Below are 15,773 nucleotides of genomic sequence, written 5' to 3'. Positions count from 1 at the left end.
ATCAAAAATTGCAATATTGCAAATTTCATTAAAAAACATCTTGATACAATATTGAGGGAATATTGTCCAACAGTAATGTTGACAGTAAAGCAGTAATCTTTCCTTACAACTAGCTGTTTACACACTCAGAAGATGCTAAGCGTCATTAGCATTAGCATTAGCATTTACCTTTTTGAGATATAATCCAGCCTAATTTGAACTCTGTACTAGTCTGGTATTAATGTAGCACTTTTTGATTTTAGCTGAGCACTCAAGAAATTGTGGCTACAAATCCAATCACAGAGCCTTTTTATGTGCTCTGTCTAAGATTCACACGTGTTGGATCTACTGGAAGCGATGCAGTTAGTCGTAGCCAGGGATCAAATAACCGACCCTTTAGTTCCGTGCTGCCTCCTGAACCCCAGCTCCCCCTCCTGATCATCTTTTGTCCTTCCCACCCCCAACAGGTCACTCCCTGATCCTGGTTTAGCTTGAGGTTTCTTCCTGTTAAAAGGGAGTTTTTCCTTTCCACTGTCGCCCAGCACTTGCTCACATGGGGTGGTCAAGTTGTTGGGGTTTTCTCTGTATTATCGATGGTCTTTACCTTACAATATAAAGCACCTTGAGGCGACAGTTGTTGTGAATGTTTGTGACGCCCTGCATGTAATTATTTGAGCTTTGATTATTTGCTACAAAACCGTAGGCTATAGCATTGAGAAGTTGGCTTTCACACAATGACGGTAATTTGGCAAAAGTTTTCTTATTGTTGTTTGCATTTGGCTTATGAGTTAAAGGAGTTTAAGACTCTTTTACCTCCAGATGACTTGCACATAAATGCCGCTGGTTTGATGGAGGTTCTTATTGCCACTTCCCTCAGACACCACTGTCACCTCCATCATCTCAAACATAAATATGTAATCAAACAAACTGCTTTATATCCATCAAGTCAGAGGTGAATGACGCAGAGTTGGCTGTAAGTTTCATAAAATATAACCATATAAACCCATATGGGTCTAAGCTTCCTAATGTCTGCTATTTACAGCATCATTATTACCCAAATCACTGTTTCTTGGAACGCCTTAGATATCATTCCTCATCATGATTGGCAATATTTCCCCCACTTGGCATTTAGTATTCACCGTGTGTTTGTGTGTAGTCAGGCCCAAAGCGAGGTTTAATGATAACACCATCTGGGAGGAGGCAGACTGTTGTAGTCCGACACTGTGTCAGTGTGATCCTTGCAAATGAACAAGACAATGTAAAACATGTGCTGGAATAAGCGTGCACCAAATTATTTAAGAAAGATTCTTTGCAGCTGATTATTTCATTGTTTATGTCGCGAGCTGGAAAGATTTTTTGCACAGAACCTATTTAAGCAGCACATTCAGGGACTCGCGGCACAGACGGCAGCACCGGGGCGGAGAGGTTGCTGTTACAGGTGGTTAGAAAATAGCTGTGAAGAAGCAAGTTGAGTCAATTTCGTGAACTCGCATTTAACTGATAAATTGTTATGGCGCCTCATTATGCAGAACTAGCGCTGTTAATTGGTTTGTCAGGAGTCCAACGCGGTTTCGGAGCTTTGCTGACTCAGTCGTAAAGAGGCGATAATGGGCTCAACAGTGCAAGACTTGCCTCCATTATAGCTGACTGGTTGTTATATCAGATTGTTGTTTTGTTCTGTTTTGTTTTACAGCACAATAATAAGCAAGTTTTGTTATTATTTTATTACTTTTTCACATCGTCTATTACAGCAGCAGAAAAGCCACAATGTAGAATGAAGTCGAGCTAGGACAGACTCGATGGCACGGAGCCCTGGGTGAAATTAAATGTCATCTAAAGCTCTTTTTAGCTGTTATAAAATCACTGTAACTCACAGCTTAAAGTGGGTTATTGCTTTCTGAAAGATGATAACACGCCATAAAATTAAAAGCTAAATGTTCAGGGCATATTTTCTTATTCAGTTAATGAAGCGGATCAGTGCGGCTTCAACGGGACTTAGTCACAATCATACTTCTCTGTCAGCTGTGATGTGTCAGGTCAAAGAAGTTGACTGACATTTTCTTCCACAAGTCAGTCTCCAGCCTAATCAACCAGTTTTTAAAGCGCTTAACACGCTTGTTTTTGTGCAGCTGTGAGGAATAAACCCTGTGCGGCTGGTAGAGACATAAAATGCCAGCGTTGGTTCATTTTTGACAGCTTGATTGAATTGTGGCTAATGTTTCCGCGTGTCTGTGGTACAACATCACCACTGTGGCCTTGCCAAAAGTGGAATAGAGTTACTTCTTTTGGAACCAAAGAAAGATAAAACAAAAAGAAAAAAAGGACTGAGAAATGCCAATATCTTTCCTGAAAGTAGAAAAGCATGTTCCTTGGCAGGTACATGCTAGCTGAATTCACCTGAGAGACTTATTCATGAGCAGTGTGGGGGGGTCCTCGCCTGGCCATGTTCTACAACATTATAAAATTCCTCATGTCTTTACATAATAAAATCTGAACACATCTTCTCAATATTGATGCACCATTGTGTTTACTGTATTACTCCTGAGTGATTGGTATATGTGATGTGATGCACAGTTCTTCTATGTATTTGTTCACTTTCCCAGTTCCCTGACCTGATATTGAACTGCTTCTCAAATACCATTAAACACTGCTGGAGGTCATTCAACAGCCAGCTCTTTCTTACACTGAACGCCTGTCAAACATAAGTACACCTAACATCTAATAGTATTAATTAACATTATGTAGTATAGAGTCATGCGTACAAAGATTCTCAGTTACCTGTGTTTTATTGAGACATGACAAATCCGAATGTCTGCAACAAAACAGCCCGGTGTTATTTTGGCTCTGCAAAAACCTCATTTAAAATCACATTTACCTCTTGTCCCTATTTATAACCACATACTTTTATTATTATTGTTCAAAGATTTTAGAAAAGTATGGCTGATGCCCAAGAAGGGCCTGGGTTTGAATCCACTGGCTGGAGCCTTTCTGTGTGAAGTTTGCATGTTCGCTCTGTGCCTTCATCCAACACTATTCATTCAATTTAGTTCAGCACTTGCCTCAAGACACTTTATTTTGTAAGGTAAAGAACCTACAATAATCAGATGACCCCCTGTGAGCAGGTACTTGGTGACAGTGGGAAGGAAAAACACCCTTTTAACAGGAAACAGTGCAAGGTTGTGCATGTGAGCATGCAGCTGCCTCGCTCTCTGCGTTAGCCCTGTGACAGAGTGGTGACCTGTCCAGTGTGCACCCTGCCTCTTGCCCTGTGACAGCTAGACTAGGATCCCACATCAGCTCTTTATGGGCCCTTCAGCTTTCCGCTCTGTGAAAGCTTTTCTTATTCAGATTTCTTGAAATCATTAGAGCCACACTGCTTTACGAGCTGTAATTTCTGCACTTTGTGACTGTGTTGCGCCTGCAGCAGATGCCCATATAGATCCAGGTTCAGCTCATTGCTAGTGATTTACCAATTCAATATTTGGATCAGATACTGGTTCAGTCCAGACTCACAAAGCTTGATACAGTCTCTGACACAAGGGGGCCGATCTATTCGTCAGTTCTGTATTCTGTGTTTGCTAAGCAGCAATGCACCATGTGTTAGTGGGAGAGCTCACATAGCGAGGTAACATTAAGGGGTTTGTGGTTTGGAGGCATTTTCACACCTACGATACCAATGGTTCTCCTTCATATGTTTGCGGTAGTTTTTCATTTAAGCGCACGCTGTGGTCAAGCAAGTTGACAAGATTTGAAAGCTCTAATGATTTCCCTATTGGCCTCTCTCTCTCTTGTTTTGTTTGGTGTAACACATGGGAAGCTTTTATTACACCTGCAGTAACATAACGTTTGTCATCAACTCGATTAATATCGATTCACTACACCTGTCTGCTGTCAGCTACACGTGACATGCCAGTGTGTGTGTGAACACACTCACACCAACAGCAAAGCTAAAGTAAGAAGCTAAAGCTAAAGCACGATTGTTTACTATTTAATAATGATACAAATTCAGTAAATGCATCTTAGACATATTTATTGGCTGTTCGTGTCTGTGTGTGCACAGACCTTTCGGTTCTCTTTGTCCGACGTGGGATTGTTGGTGACTTTGAAGAGGTGCAAGTCGATCACTTCTTTCATCTCGTAGTTGTCTCCTCGCCGCTTACAAACAATGACCGCAGCGTCAAACAGGAAGATGTGCCTGCAATCCAAAAATGTTCCAGTAAATTCAAGCACATCTCACTTAATAGTTCATGTTATTCACACCGAGGAGTTATGTCAAATTCAGTATTTAAGGCAAAAAGTGATTTTTATGATTCTAACAAGCTTGAAGGTCAATATTTGGTATGACCACCTTTATTCTTCAACACAGACTGAACTCTCTTTGATGATCTTCTACCTAATCACATGAGCCAAGGTGTGAAAACAGGTGAATTAGAACTGAAGAAGCTTCTCGGATGAGAGGTGAAACGTCTTCAAGCAACTTAAAGAAGTCCAGACGCTTTTCTTTCCAAGCTCCTTAGACTACGATGACCTGGATGACTGAGAACCTTCACAGACATATGTGTATTCTGGCATATCTCAGCCTCTTCTCCCTGTTTCTCCTCCTTAAGAATGGCTTCTTGACAGCCACCCTTTCACTGAGACCATTTCTGATGAGACAAAGGACCGGATATATCCTTCAGGTCTGGTGTCAGGCCTTTACTTTCTAGATTTTTGCAAGATTTTCAGATACGGTTCATGTGCTGTAGGTAGTAGTTTGTGCAGGTACCACTCTATTTTTAAAGACATGCTGCACATCATGCTGAGGTATGCCACCTTTTTAGCTAACAACTCTTTGGGAGTCAGTTTGTTGCCACTGAAATACTATTTCATGTCTGTCAGACCGACTCAACTGATTCACAGTATCAACTAAAGAAATCAGAAAAAAATCCATGTTTTTAAAACTGGTTCTTTGCTAGGGTGTCTGCTTTGTGTTGACACAACGCTGGTTCATCTCTTGGGTGAAGTGCCCTTTTTATGCTTGAATTGTTCGCAGGTCAGTGTTAAGTGGTTTAACAAATAAAGCAAAAAAACATTCCTGTGAAAATGTTCAGGTACAAGGACTGGACTGAGTGACAAGGCCTGGAGAACTATTACTCAAGACAAAAGAAAGTCTGGCTCCTTGGAAGCAAAATATAAAGAAATGAGGGGTGACACGAGACTTTTGTAAAGTAGTGCATTTGGAAGCAGCCGGCTTCTGCAGTTCCTGTAATGGCTTTGCAGAAACTCTCAGGCTGGCTGTTATTTTAACAGGCAAATTTAAGTTTCAAGGCGTAGCTAACAATACAAAATCTCTCTAATGGAAAAAGACGCCCAGCCCAGTTTCATCTATATGACTGGTTCAATGTTATTGTTAAGCTCCTAAAGAACAACAGCATAAGCTAAATGCTCATAGCATGTGCTTTGTATTAACTGAGTAATAATACTTCACTGGCTTCAGTTTGCACAAATCTCACAGGTTTAGTCTGAAACAACAAGCGTAACACCTGATTCCATTTCGACTGCAGTCATCCAGCCATTCGCGGCATCTCACCTGTCCTGCTTGGCTCGTTTGTCCACCGAGGCCACCCGTACTTCCCCGTCAACTTTGGGTCTCCCGTAGTTACTCAGACGCTGATTCTGCAGGCGAGAAAAATGAAGGTTATCTGGAGGAAAGACATTCTGAAAAGCTGTCAGTCATTATCTCAAAGAAAGCTGTACCCTACCAGATTTTCAATGGATTTCTGGTACTGATCTATTTCTCGCAATGTCTCGTTGTCCCTCTTGACTTCGTTAACATACTGCGCCAAATCCTACACACACACACGCACACACACACACGCACACACACACATGCACACACACACATGCACACACACACATGCACACACACACATGCACACACAAAGGAAAACAAAGAAGCATCTTTTAACTTACTTACATACGGTACAGAGTATCCAGCTGTGCCGAGGAGTTTGTTTCTTTTATGTGCAGTTTTATGTCTCTCTGTTCCAAAAAGATCTTGTGCAATGAAATAAACTTGACTTTAATTAAGCTGAGCGTTCAGCTTTACTGAACAGATTTTCAGGGTTACAAAATCAGGACTAAACACTGCATTCACTGAAGGCTTCTTTATTTATCTGCAGTTACAAAAAGTTGAGCAAGTGAAATGAAGTGGAACTTTTTATGGTAACTTTATTAGATATTATATGGTGACCCCTGAGGTACAAAACACACAAAACAAAGCTGCGTTTATTGTTTACAATGGAACCAGAGTCCCCAAAACACATGAACAAACTAGGCAATTATATTCTGAAATGTTTTTCTTCATGTTTCTAACGACCACCTTCAGCTCTCAAAACACAATTATCATGTCAGGTACCCTAAACAAACATGAACGCACTGTGTTTCTTACCAGAAGGAATTTTGAGTACAATGTGAAGTAAAATCAAAATAACATTTTCTGATATGAGCTGTTTTTTTTGTACATTTTATTAGCTCTTGATGGGTTGTTCTGTGAAACTAGTGTTGGGGGTATGTATTTCTTCATCTGCATTCAGTACTGGGCTTGAGTCTTGAGCCAATCTGCTTCCGATTGTCATTTACTTTGAAAGTGGAAACAGCAGATGAACTGAAGGACCAGATATCTGGTCCTTCAGTTCATCCACCTACTGTTCAGGCTTATACTGAAGCCTCATCGTTTCTCATCAAAAGAGCCCATGTAGCTTTGTCTGCACTTACCTTTTTAAAACTCTTATTTCTCTTTCATTTTCAGGATTAGTTTTTGTACGTTTTGGGTGAATGGCCCTGTTCTGGACCTTCAGTGCACCCAAGGATAAGAGCATATGAAAAGAAAACGTACCTTCATTGCATCTAAGGCGGTCCGTAAATTCGTCTTCTCAGTGCCATCGTGGGTGTGTTTCACAAGCTCCTGTTGGACAAAAAAAAACAAACCACAAACACAAAGTAGATAAAATGTGAAAAGGAGGGAAAGGCTGTGAATCATAAAACAAGGGTTACAGAGATATACACATGCCACACGCCACGCGTGGACTGGAGGCTTTAGCTTTCCAGATACGACAGGAAAACGGCCGCTGTGGAAGTGAATCAGATACTGCGTATGTGTGCACTCATCTATTGCAGGAGTGTGTGCGCAAGTAAGTATCTGAAATTGCTTGGCGGTGCCTCGCTGCAGCGTAAACAAGACATCTAGACCTCGGCGGCAGAGGATAAGGAAGGATGCCATGCATGTCCTTCACACGGGCGCACACCCACTGTGTCCACACACACTGAGCCGCTAAGGGAGATATATGTGTCCGCTCGGCGCTGCTGAAATCCCCGGTGTCAGTCAAGCTCGACCTGGGCATTATTATCACTAGCAAGACGACAGAGGCCTATTTATCAAGGCTTGCTCCCACCTCCACGCAGCCCCCGAGATACACAGTAAGGGTGTGGTCACACTGATATCGGGGGCCCGTGCACGATGGACTCATTCAGGGAATCGTGTCGCTGCAGGTACAGCGGGAGGGGGCCCGTGATGAGCGGAGGCAGCGAAGATGAAAGAGCAAGAGATTGATGAGAAAAAAAGAGAGAAAGAAACCAGCTAAGAGAGGTACTCGGGGAGCGAGAGGAAGTGACAAGACATTAGTTGTACAGATTCTGGCTGTCACCGTGTGGGAAAGTAACTCAGCGGATGCTTTATTCGCTGCAGCTAGCTATTACCCGGCTGTTCCGAGGGGATCTCAGCCCATGTTGACACAAACAGAATCACTTTGTTCCTACAGATATATATTTTTTATTTTTGGCGCTACTTTCTTGTTGCTTTTTATGGAACCCTGTTGGAATAAGCACATTTCTGCCTGAAAAAAAGGAGTAAATGAGCGCTTCGAAGTGAAAGAAGCAGCGCACGCGTCGACTTTGCTGTCATCCAGCTGCAGACGCACAGATGACTATAATATTAATTGCTTTTCTATATAAACCCTCCTCATAGATTCAACACGTGCACACACACAGCTATCATGAAGAGAGGAGAAAGCATGATGGAGACATTGTTAACTGTCACACATTTATGCATACTCTTCCCTGCAACACAACTGGTTTGTCTCTGGGATTGTGTGAAATGTGTCAAATATGTCCAAATGAAAATAATTGAAAAACTCAACAGGCCATTATATGTGGTCCATTCAAAATGTATTATAAAAGACAAGGATGGCAAGGTTTTGGATGATTAAAAAGGCCCAAATGGGGAATGTTTTCGTTTTCGGTGACACATTAGTAACTTGTCGCTGACTCTGGCCGAGCTTCCAGCGGTTCAAAATAATACTTCCCCTTTCTGTTTGTTCGTCTCGCTGCTTATTTATCTTGTTCTGTCTGCCGCTCTCCCTTTCAGTCCCTACTTCACTTTATCTATTTTCTCTCACCGCCTCCTTGATTGTCTCCATCAGATGACAATTACGTGCGGGTCGTTTGAGACTCGCAGTCATCAAGGAGCTACAGGAGCAGAGAAGAGCCCCGGAGCCTGAGCAGTGAAGGCAAAGAGGAGGGGAGCAAAAGAGAAAATGTGGTCAACACTGCCTCTGGTGGTTGCAAGGAGTAGTGTCAGGGAGTCCACTTGCTTATAAACTGATTTTATAATCGAGAAGGAAACAAACTTCTCTCTCTCTCGGTCACAGGGATGCAGCTGTAAACTCGGTGAGCTCCCTGTCACTTACAAAGACATCCACGAGAACAGTAACTGTGCAGCTGTGAAGCAGGTGCTTAGGTAGAAATAAGAGGACGCTCAATTAGACAATCCGCAATCATTTGTGAGTTATAGCATCTTTTCATGTCTCTTTTATCCCATACATTATACCACAAACTGCATCCTCGCCTTATCATTCTGCCTATTTAACAAAGTGAGTGACACAAAGCAAAGATGACACAGACATAGAAAAGTATCTTAATCTCCAGGGATACACATTTAAAATGTATTTATAGGCCAGTCCAGGTTTAAAAAATATTAACTCTGATGGTCTACAGACAGCAAGATGCTGTGTGAGGGCCTGATGTCATCTACGTGATACAAAAATAAAACATATTTTAAACACTATAAATGTTTACTGCAAAGGGTTCAAAGGTTTGTTCAAGAAAACTTGGGCTGAGATTTACAAGCGAGGATGCACTAGGACGGAGTACAGTACCTGCAGGAGGAGGTGGTACTTCAAGACTCGCTGCATAGGAACCACTAGCAGATCTCTCAGTGTGAACTTGCCATAGTTGGCTCTTTTTGAGCATTCCTGCACAAAGACAAGGATCAATAAAATACTAAATTCACTTTGAAAAAATGGTTTTATTTTACTTTCTAGAAGTAAATGCAAGCAAACTCGAGCATCACAGCTTTTTAGAGTAATTTCTGCTTCCAGCTGCAGTGTCATCAGTCTCAGGTAGACACTTGAGGGCGTAGTCTGACCATCCTGAGAAGCTGTGGAAGCAAACAGCTTCCACTGCAGTGTACAATAACCACTCACTCATCCTTTAAGAAGAGCACAAAACTATTTACCTCTAGCTTCATGCGTACGTCTTCTCTGTTTTTGCTGATGTCATCGAGGGTGGCGATGGCTGTCTCCACATGGCTGCAGTATTTCCCATAGATCAACAACCTGGGGTAGATTTGACAAGTGAAGAAACTACAGCAGGACTGGAAAGAAGTCTAAACACAACATGTAGGACTTTAAATGTTTTCTCAGTCTTCACAGTGATGATCTTAGGTGCGATACATAGGTTCACACCTACACACTGTTTACACAACACACAGAAACCTGTCATAACACAGCATATACATAAAAGTTTGCAGCTTCTTGGATGTACAGAAAGAATTATAAGAGCTTTACAGAACTGTTAAAGGATTACATAAAACACTAAATACAATAAACTACAATGTTTTTAGATAAAGTTCCCCGTGTGCACCTCTCTTTGAAAGTGATGAAGATCTGGTAAAGGTTCTGGGCACTTCTGTGGTGGACTGAATCTTGGATTTCCAGCAGTAAACACTTGTGGACTTTAACCAGGTCCTGAACAACAACAAGAGCAAATCTTCAGTGCTGATCATTAAACTCCTGCATCTAACAATTTCTTTCCCCTAAGCTACAGATCATTCCAAGAACTCCATTAATGATCTATGACTAAGAAAATCATTAGAAATGCTCATCACAGCTCACTAAATGTTGAGGTACCGCCCTCAAATATGTCAACACACAATAAGAATCTTTGACCAAAATTCTGACTTTAACTATATTCATTTAATTTTCATGCTTCATGTTTATTGAGGTTAAAAAAAAAACTTTTTTTTTATTGTATAGGCCTGCAGCAAAACTGATATCATGTTGCCTTTGCAAACCTACCTAAAAACTAAAGACACTGCTATTATCTTGAGGTGTTCTTGCTACTTTCTGGTCACTGTTAGCATTTCACAGTCAAACAGTGAACGTAAATCAATCAGTCAGCATATTTGATGTCAGTATGTTGGCATGTTAGCATGCAACACAAAACAGTGACCTGTTTTTGGACAGTTAAGGCTCTTAAATAGTAGTAGTAGTCTCTTTGTAATGTTAATTTAATGCACATTTAAAAAAGGTTTAAAATCTTTTTTTTATTGAATTTTGCCATGTAGGTGTGAAGCTAAGCCATCATTCCTTTCATTATTTACACTTCTACATTCCTCCTATTGTGACAGTCGGTGGGGGAAAAGACCATTTAAAGGAGAATTTTGCAACCCCCTCAACAATGACCGCTTCCAAAGGCGTTGACTTACCGGAATATTCACAAACACCTTCTCCATCTCAGCTGGGGACAAGAACGTGTTGAGGGGAATCATAAAGTGCTGCAGGAGAGAAACACAGAGAGGGAATGAATGAAGACAAAGAGCCTCGTTCCTCTAGAGTAAGAGTGGGAAAGTCATTTTGCGTGAGACGCTATTATATTATAGGGCTAAGTTGCAAAGAGCTGCAGTCAGCGAAAACAAGCAGGAGCGTCTGGGTCACGACAATAATCTCATTTTCAGAGTTTGCAATTTAATGATTTCCTCTCAGAAAACTCCCACAGTGTAGTCACCTCTACATTTCAAAGGAGCGGGCGAGCACAAACTAAATTCCACCATCCACTTCATATCGAAAGTCATCTACTGAGGCGCTCCTCTGGGAAATCAGGCGAGGTCTTTTAGCAGACGTGAACGTACACAAGAGGTAGAAGACAAGTAGTCCAAGACAGTCCTGTAAAAAGTGCCGGGTAAGGTGGAACACATCCACAGGCGAGCGGCTGCTCTCAGAGCTCTCTGTTAGGGCGTTTGTTGGAAGGAGTGCTGGGATTACATTTTACTCACGGCTAATTTCAAAAATATAAATACATCCTTCACCTCGCTTCTTTCTCTGGGTGTGCGGAGTGTTACACCGCTTTTTTTTGTTTCCATTACACCCGAAAAGAGGTCATTACAGTTTCACAGTTTCTCATATTGAAGGTGATAAAGAGGCCAAATTGATTTCCAGTCATCCTTCGTAAAGGGAAACAGAGCGATAATACTTCCACCTAATGAAATAAAGTTAGTTAGACTGACACCAATTTATGAAACAGTGCTGGCAACCTGGATATTAGTGAAAGTTAGTGTCCAAAAGCGCTTCATCCTATGTTCTTTCACAACAGCTTTGTGGGTAAGTACTCGTCACTCAAGCTAACTGAGACACACTCGCTCAGCAGGTTTAATAGAGAACTCTGGAGGGCCCGCAGCTTCAAACTAATTCAGTCATGTCACATTAAACCTGTGATCGGGGGCCGCTTTTTTACTTCTGAGATGTAACCAAATCACAATAACTGGCAGTTATAATTCTGATTACTTCAACGAGACGATGTTTCCAAGTATCGCCAGCGTACAAACTCAGCATGGGATGCAGATGAGATTACCTGCTTAAAATTTCAGTCAGCACGTAGCAATGTGAGGAAGCCTGGGCTGCACAATGACAACCACCAGTCAGCCAGTGTGTACCTTCTCTATAGACTCCAGGGTCTCAGTGTATTTCTCCTCTGTCTGCTTGATCTCTGTCAAGCAGCAACTCCTGATGTCAGTCTCTGCTTGCTTCTGGAACGCCTACGCACACACGCACACATTATACACTTGAATAGATACATTGATAAATAATCACTTAAATTTAAAAAATGTATATTTGAAATTTAAACAGCATTTTAAAGGCATTCAGAATCTGCTTTGGCACCAAGGTTCATCTGACTTTCTTTCAGTGCTTTTGTTCAAGTTTGCCAAGTTTCAGAAGAACTCTTTTGAAGGATATTTCAGATGGAAAGATAAAAGAAGGCCAATTTTTATTTTGTAAATTTTCAATTCCAAGTTTCATGGAAACCACAAAGCAATGAAGACCAGCTCCACATAATCAAACGTCCATTCAGAATTCAAAAAAGTTCAAATTCTCAAACTATATTTTCTCAAACAGATACCACATTCTGAGCATTTCATTTTTATTGCAATGACTAATGTTTTAAATGGTTTCCAAACAAGAACCTACAAAAAAATATGCCATCGGTGCAGGATGTGGTGTTATTTTTCCATACTGTCCCCAATGCTTTTACAAACCACACATTGCATTACATTTTGCCTGAAACTGCCCATAAAAGATTTATTGAGCTTAAAATAAGATGTGGTCAGCTGAACACTTGGAGACACAAGTAGGGAAGTGCCATCCATGTCTGATCCCATCACCTAAGACAGGGGTGGGGGAACTCCAGGCCTCAAGGACTGGTCTCCTGCAGGTTTTAGATGAGTCCTTGATCCAACACAGCTGATTTAAATTGCTACACTACGTCCTCAACATGTCTTGAAGTTTTCCAGAGGCCTGGTAATGAACTAGTCATTTGATTAGGGTGTGTTGACCCAGGGTGATATCTAAAACCTGCCCTTGAGCCCTGGAGTTCCTCACCCCTGGCCTAAGACGTCAGATATGATGGTAGCATCACTTCTTTCACCAGTCTTTCTTTGCAGTCTTTGACAACAAGAACAAAAAAAACACATTTTCAAGTGAAGTTACAGAGGTGGACAAACCGGAGGAGGGACAGCTTCTGTCTTCATCAGGTCCTCGTAGATCTCGCCGCCTTCTTCGTCATCGTACACACAGTCATAAAGGTCCTCCTCATCCTCCACTCCATTCTCACTGCAGGACAAATGAAAGAATAAGGCAGTGACACTGCATTACATCACGCTGCTGTTTGATCCTGAGTGAGTGGGATGAAATGGTTTTCACTTCTCTTGACAAGCACACACGGTTCTGGTTTTGCAGATGTGGATTTTAATACCACACTACAAATCTTGTTAGAAGGGGACAAAACTTAATCCCTTGCTGTGAAAGTGGCTGAGGAACACGCAGACAAGAAAAGACTTTTATGTGTGACGCCACCAGCCTGTTCTGACTGCTCACATCGGAGCCAATTACTGCAGCCTTAGCAGGTGGGCTAACATGATGTGACTCAGTGTTTGTGTGCGTCTTCTTTACTTTTCATACATTTATTTTAGAACCAAATGTTCCCAAGTTCAAAGAAACCTAAGGGGATAATTGGACGTAAACAATTAGCATGTTTTATTAGGGTAAGGAGCAGGAGGTGAGGTCAAGGATAAGAGATCTACAGCATAGGTGGTGGACCATAAAGGAAAAAAAAATATTTCTCTCTGTGGTTTGCTGCTCTGTTTCACCTAATGTATTATTGTCATGTCTAATGTATTATTGTCATGTCTTATAGTAAAGGGCAATAACTCAAACAGAGACGAGACAATGTGTCAAAATTCATTTAGGACTTGAGGGTAAAGTGGGCCTCTGTAAGCTAACAAAGGAGCTACAGAACATAAGGTTACGTTGTAACCTTGTTTCTCTGAGTGAGAGACTATTTCTCAGTCTCAATATGATAGAGAAAGACAGCTTAGCTTGACGTTATCGTAAAAAGAAGATATAGGTAGAAATAATCTAATCTACTTTAATTCATCTTTATCATAAACAAAATATGTAAATGCTAAGCTGCACTTCCTGTTTTATAAGCAGCTTTTGTGTGAGGGATTTTGTTACTTTTGTTAAGAAACAGTAGTAAGTAGTAGTAAAAAAAAAAACAACTATTTTTTTCATGCTAGGTTTGGTTAATAGTCTAGTACAAAGACTGATAGCTAACAGCCTAGCATAAGGCCTCATAGCTAACAGCCTAGCATAAAGCTTCATAGCTAATAGCCAAGCTAGTCTATTTCAATTTTAGTGTTTTAGTGGGCATTACTAGATATCTAGAATACAGAGAAATAATGCCCTTAACTATTACTTTTAACTTATACTATCTCTTCAAAAATTAGTGCAGTGAATTTAAACACTTTGTTAGCCTTGCACATTAAAACAGATTAGAACAGATGAAATCTCCAGTGATGAGAGAGAAGAATTTGCTCTTAATCCTAAATGCTTTGCACATATAAAGCTTTATTTTGGTTCTAGATGGGCAACAACATTGTATGCTTGGCTAAAAAAACCCAAATGAAATGAAACCTCTTGTTGTGTGGAACGGCGTGCGCGTGTTTCTGTTGTGTCCGTTATATGGCTGCTAAACGCTGAGCAGATGGGAGAATGTGGCTCAGTTCAGTGAGATCCAGGCTGACACATCAAACCTCCCGTGCTGGCTGCTATCAAGCCACTGTTTTGCTGTCACTACTCTTAGTGTGCCGCTTCCTTCTGTAGGAGCTGTCAGCGTTAAACACGGGCCAAACCACTGTGTCACTGTAAAGGTTTCCAACAGCATTTCTGCTGTAGGATTATGGCTCTCTGCTGACTTCAATTACCATGCAAGTGCCAGTATTTCTGATCAGAAACAGACAGGAAACTGCAGTGTTATGAGCTATGAACTGGAAAAACAGAGAAGGGACAAAAAATCTGTCCATGAATTGGCATCTGACGCATTCAGTCTAAACAAAAATGCATTCAAAAATCCATATCAGATAGGCCAGAGTCAATAGTCCTACAGCTGCATTTAGAGGAAGGCCTGTGAATGGGACTGTGCCAGACATTCTGTCTGCAACGGAGGAGGATTATGTCATGTTATTATTTTGTCCCTGCTTTATTTCCAAAGGTGAAAAAAAGGTTGGTTTTAGTTGGTATCGAACACCGACCGACCTACATTGGTTGCACGCAGTATAGCTAACACCCTCTCTATGAACTTTAAAGGGTATTTTTAGACAGAAAAATCTGTCATTTAAATCTGCTAAGCTAACAGGTGTCTGCAGAGCAGGGCTTGAACAACAAATGATTAATTCACAGTCCCACACACCCCACTTGTAGCTAACTAAGGAGCGGGGCGAGTTGATGCTGAAAATGGCTGCCTTCCAGACAACACCCAGGGAACAAATGGCAGCTTTATCCTCACAGGCGTGGAGAGTTTTAAGAGGAAGCCGAACACTAAAGTAGAGAGACTGCGGTGCAATGGGATCACAGCGGTGAGCTGTCAGACCCCAGACTGCATCTTGACATGTGAAAGGTTTAATGACTGCATCTTGTGCAGCTATGCTGACAAAAGCTGTCTGCACACATCCGGAAAGACGTGTAAACATCTGCAAAAGAGCTCAGAAACCCCTTTTTGTTGGAGTATGCTCATTTTACATTTACTCAGCGTGCCATAATGACACACACATGTGCACATAAAGACTCACAAGGTTGCTGACTTTTTAAAATGTAACATGTGTATTAGAAATCCATCTTAAAATGTTCTTAAGGATATGGCTGGAA

The 15,773-nt window shown here is 41.3% G+C and overlaps 1 protein-coding gene across 1 annotated transcript in view; it reads right to left on the bottom strand.

Annotated features, from left to right (window-relative positions):
• The window catches only part of vav3 (vav guanine nucleotide exchange factor 3), a 97,224-nt gene that overhangs the window by 34,388 nt on the left and 47,063 nt on the right, over window positions 1–15,773 (bottom strand). Inside the window, exons 5-14 of the mRNA XM_082546993.1 lie at window positions 13,073–13,181; window positions 12,008–12,109; window positions 10,784–10,852; window positions 9,940–10,043; window positions 9,533–9,632; window positions 9,174–9,269; window positions 6,857–6,925; window positions 5,721–5,807; window positions 5,549–5,634; window positions 4,042–4,174 (exon numbers count right to left, since the gene is read on the bottom strand). Coding sequence (XP_082403119.1) covers window positions 4,042–4,174; window positions 5,549–5,634; window positions 5,721–5,807; window positions 6,857–6,925; window positions 9,174–9,269; window positions 9,533–9,632; window positions 9,940–10,043; window positions 10,784–10,852; window positions 12,008–12,109; window positions 13,073–13,181 — 955 coding nt within the window. The remainder of the gene's footprint in view (window positions 1–4,041; window positions 4,175–5,548; window positions 5,635–5,720; window positions 5,808–6,856; window positions 6,926–9,173; window positions 9,270–9,532; window positions 9,633–9,939; window positions 10,044–10,783; window positions 10,853–12,007; window positions 12,110–13,072; window positions 13,182–15,773) is intronic.

The sequence above is a fragment of the Aulonocara stuartgranti genome (genome assembly GCF_965226115.1).
Source record: "Aulonocara stuartgranti genome assembly, chromosome: 9".
Lineage (NCBI taxonomy): Eukaryota > Metazoa > Chordata > Actinopteri > Cichliformes > Cichlidae > Aulonocara > Aulonocara stuartgranti.
Note: the sequence above shows the minus strand (reverse complement) of the source record. Positions and strands in the feature narration are given on the sequence as shown.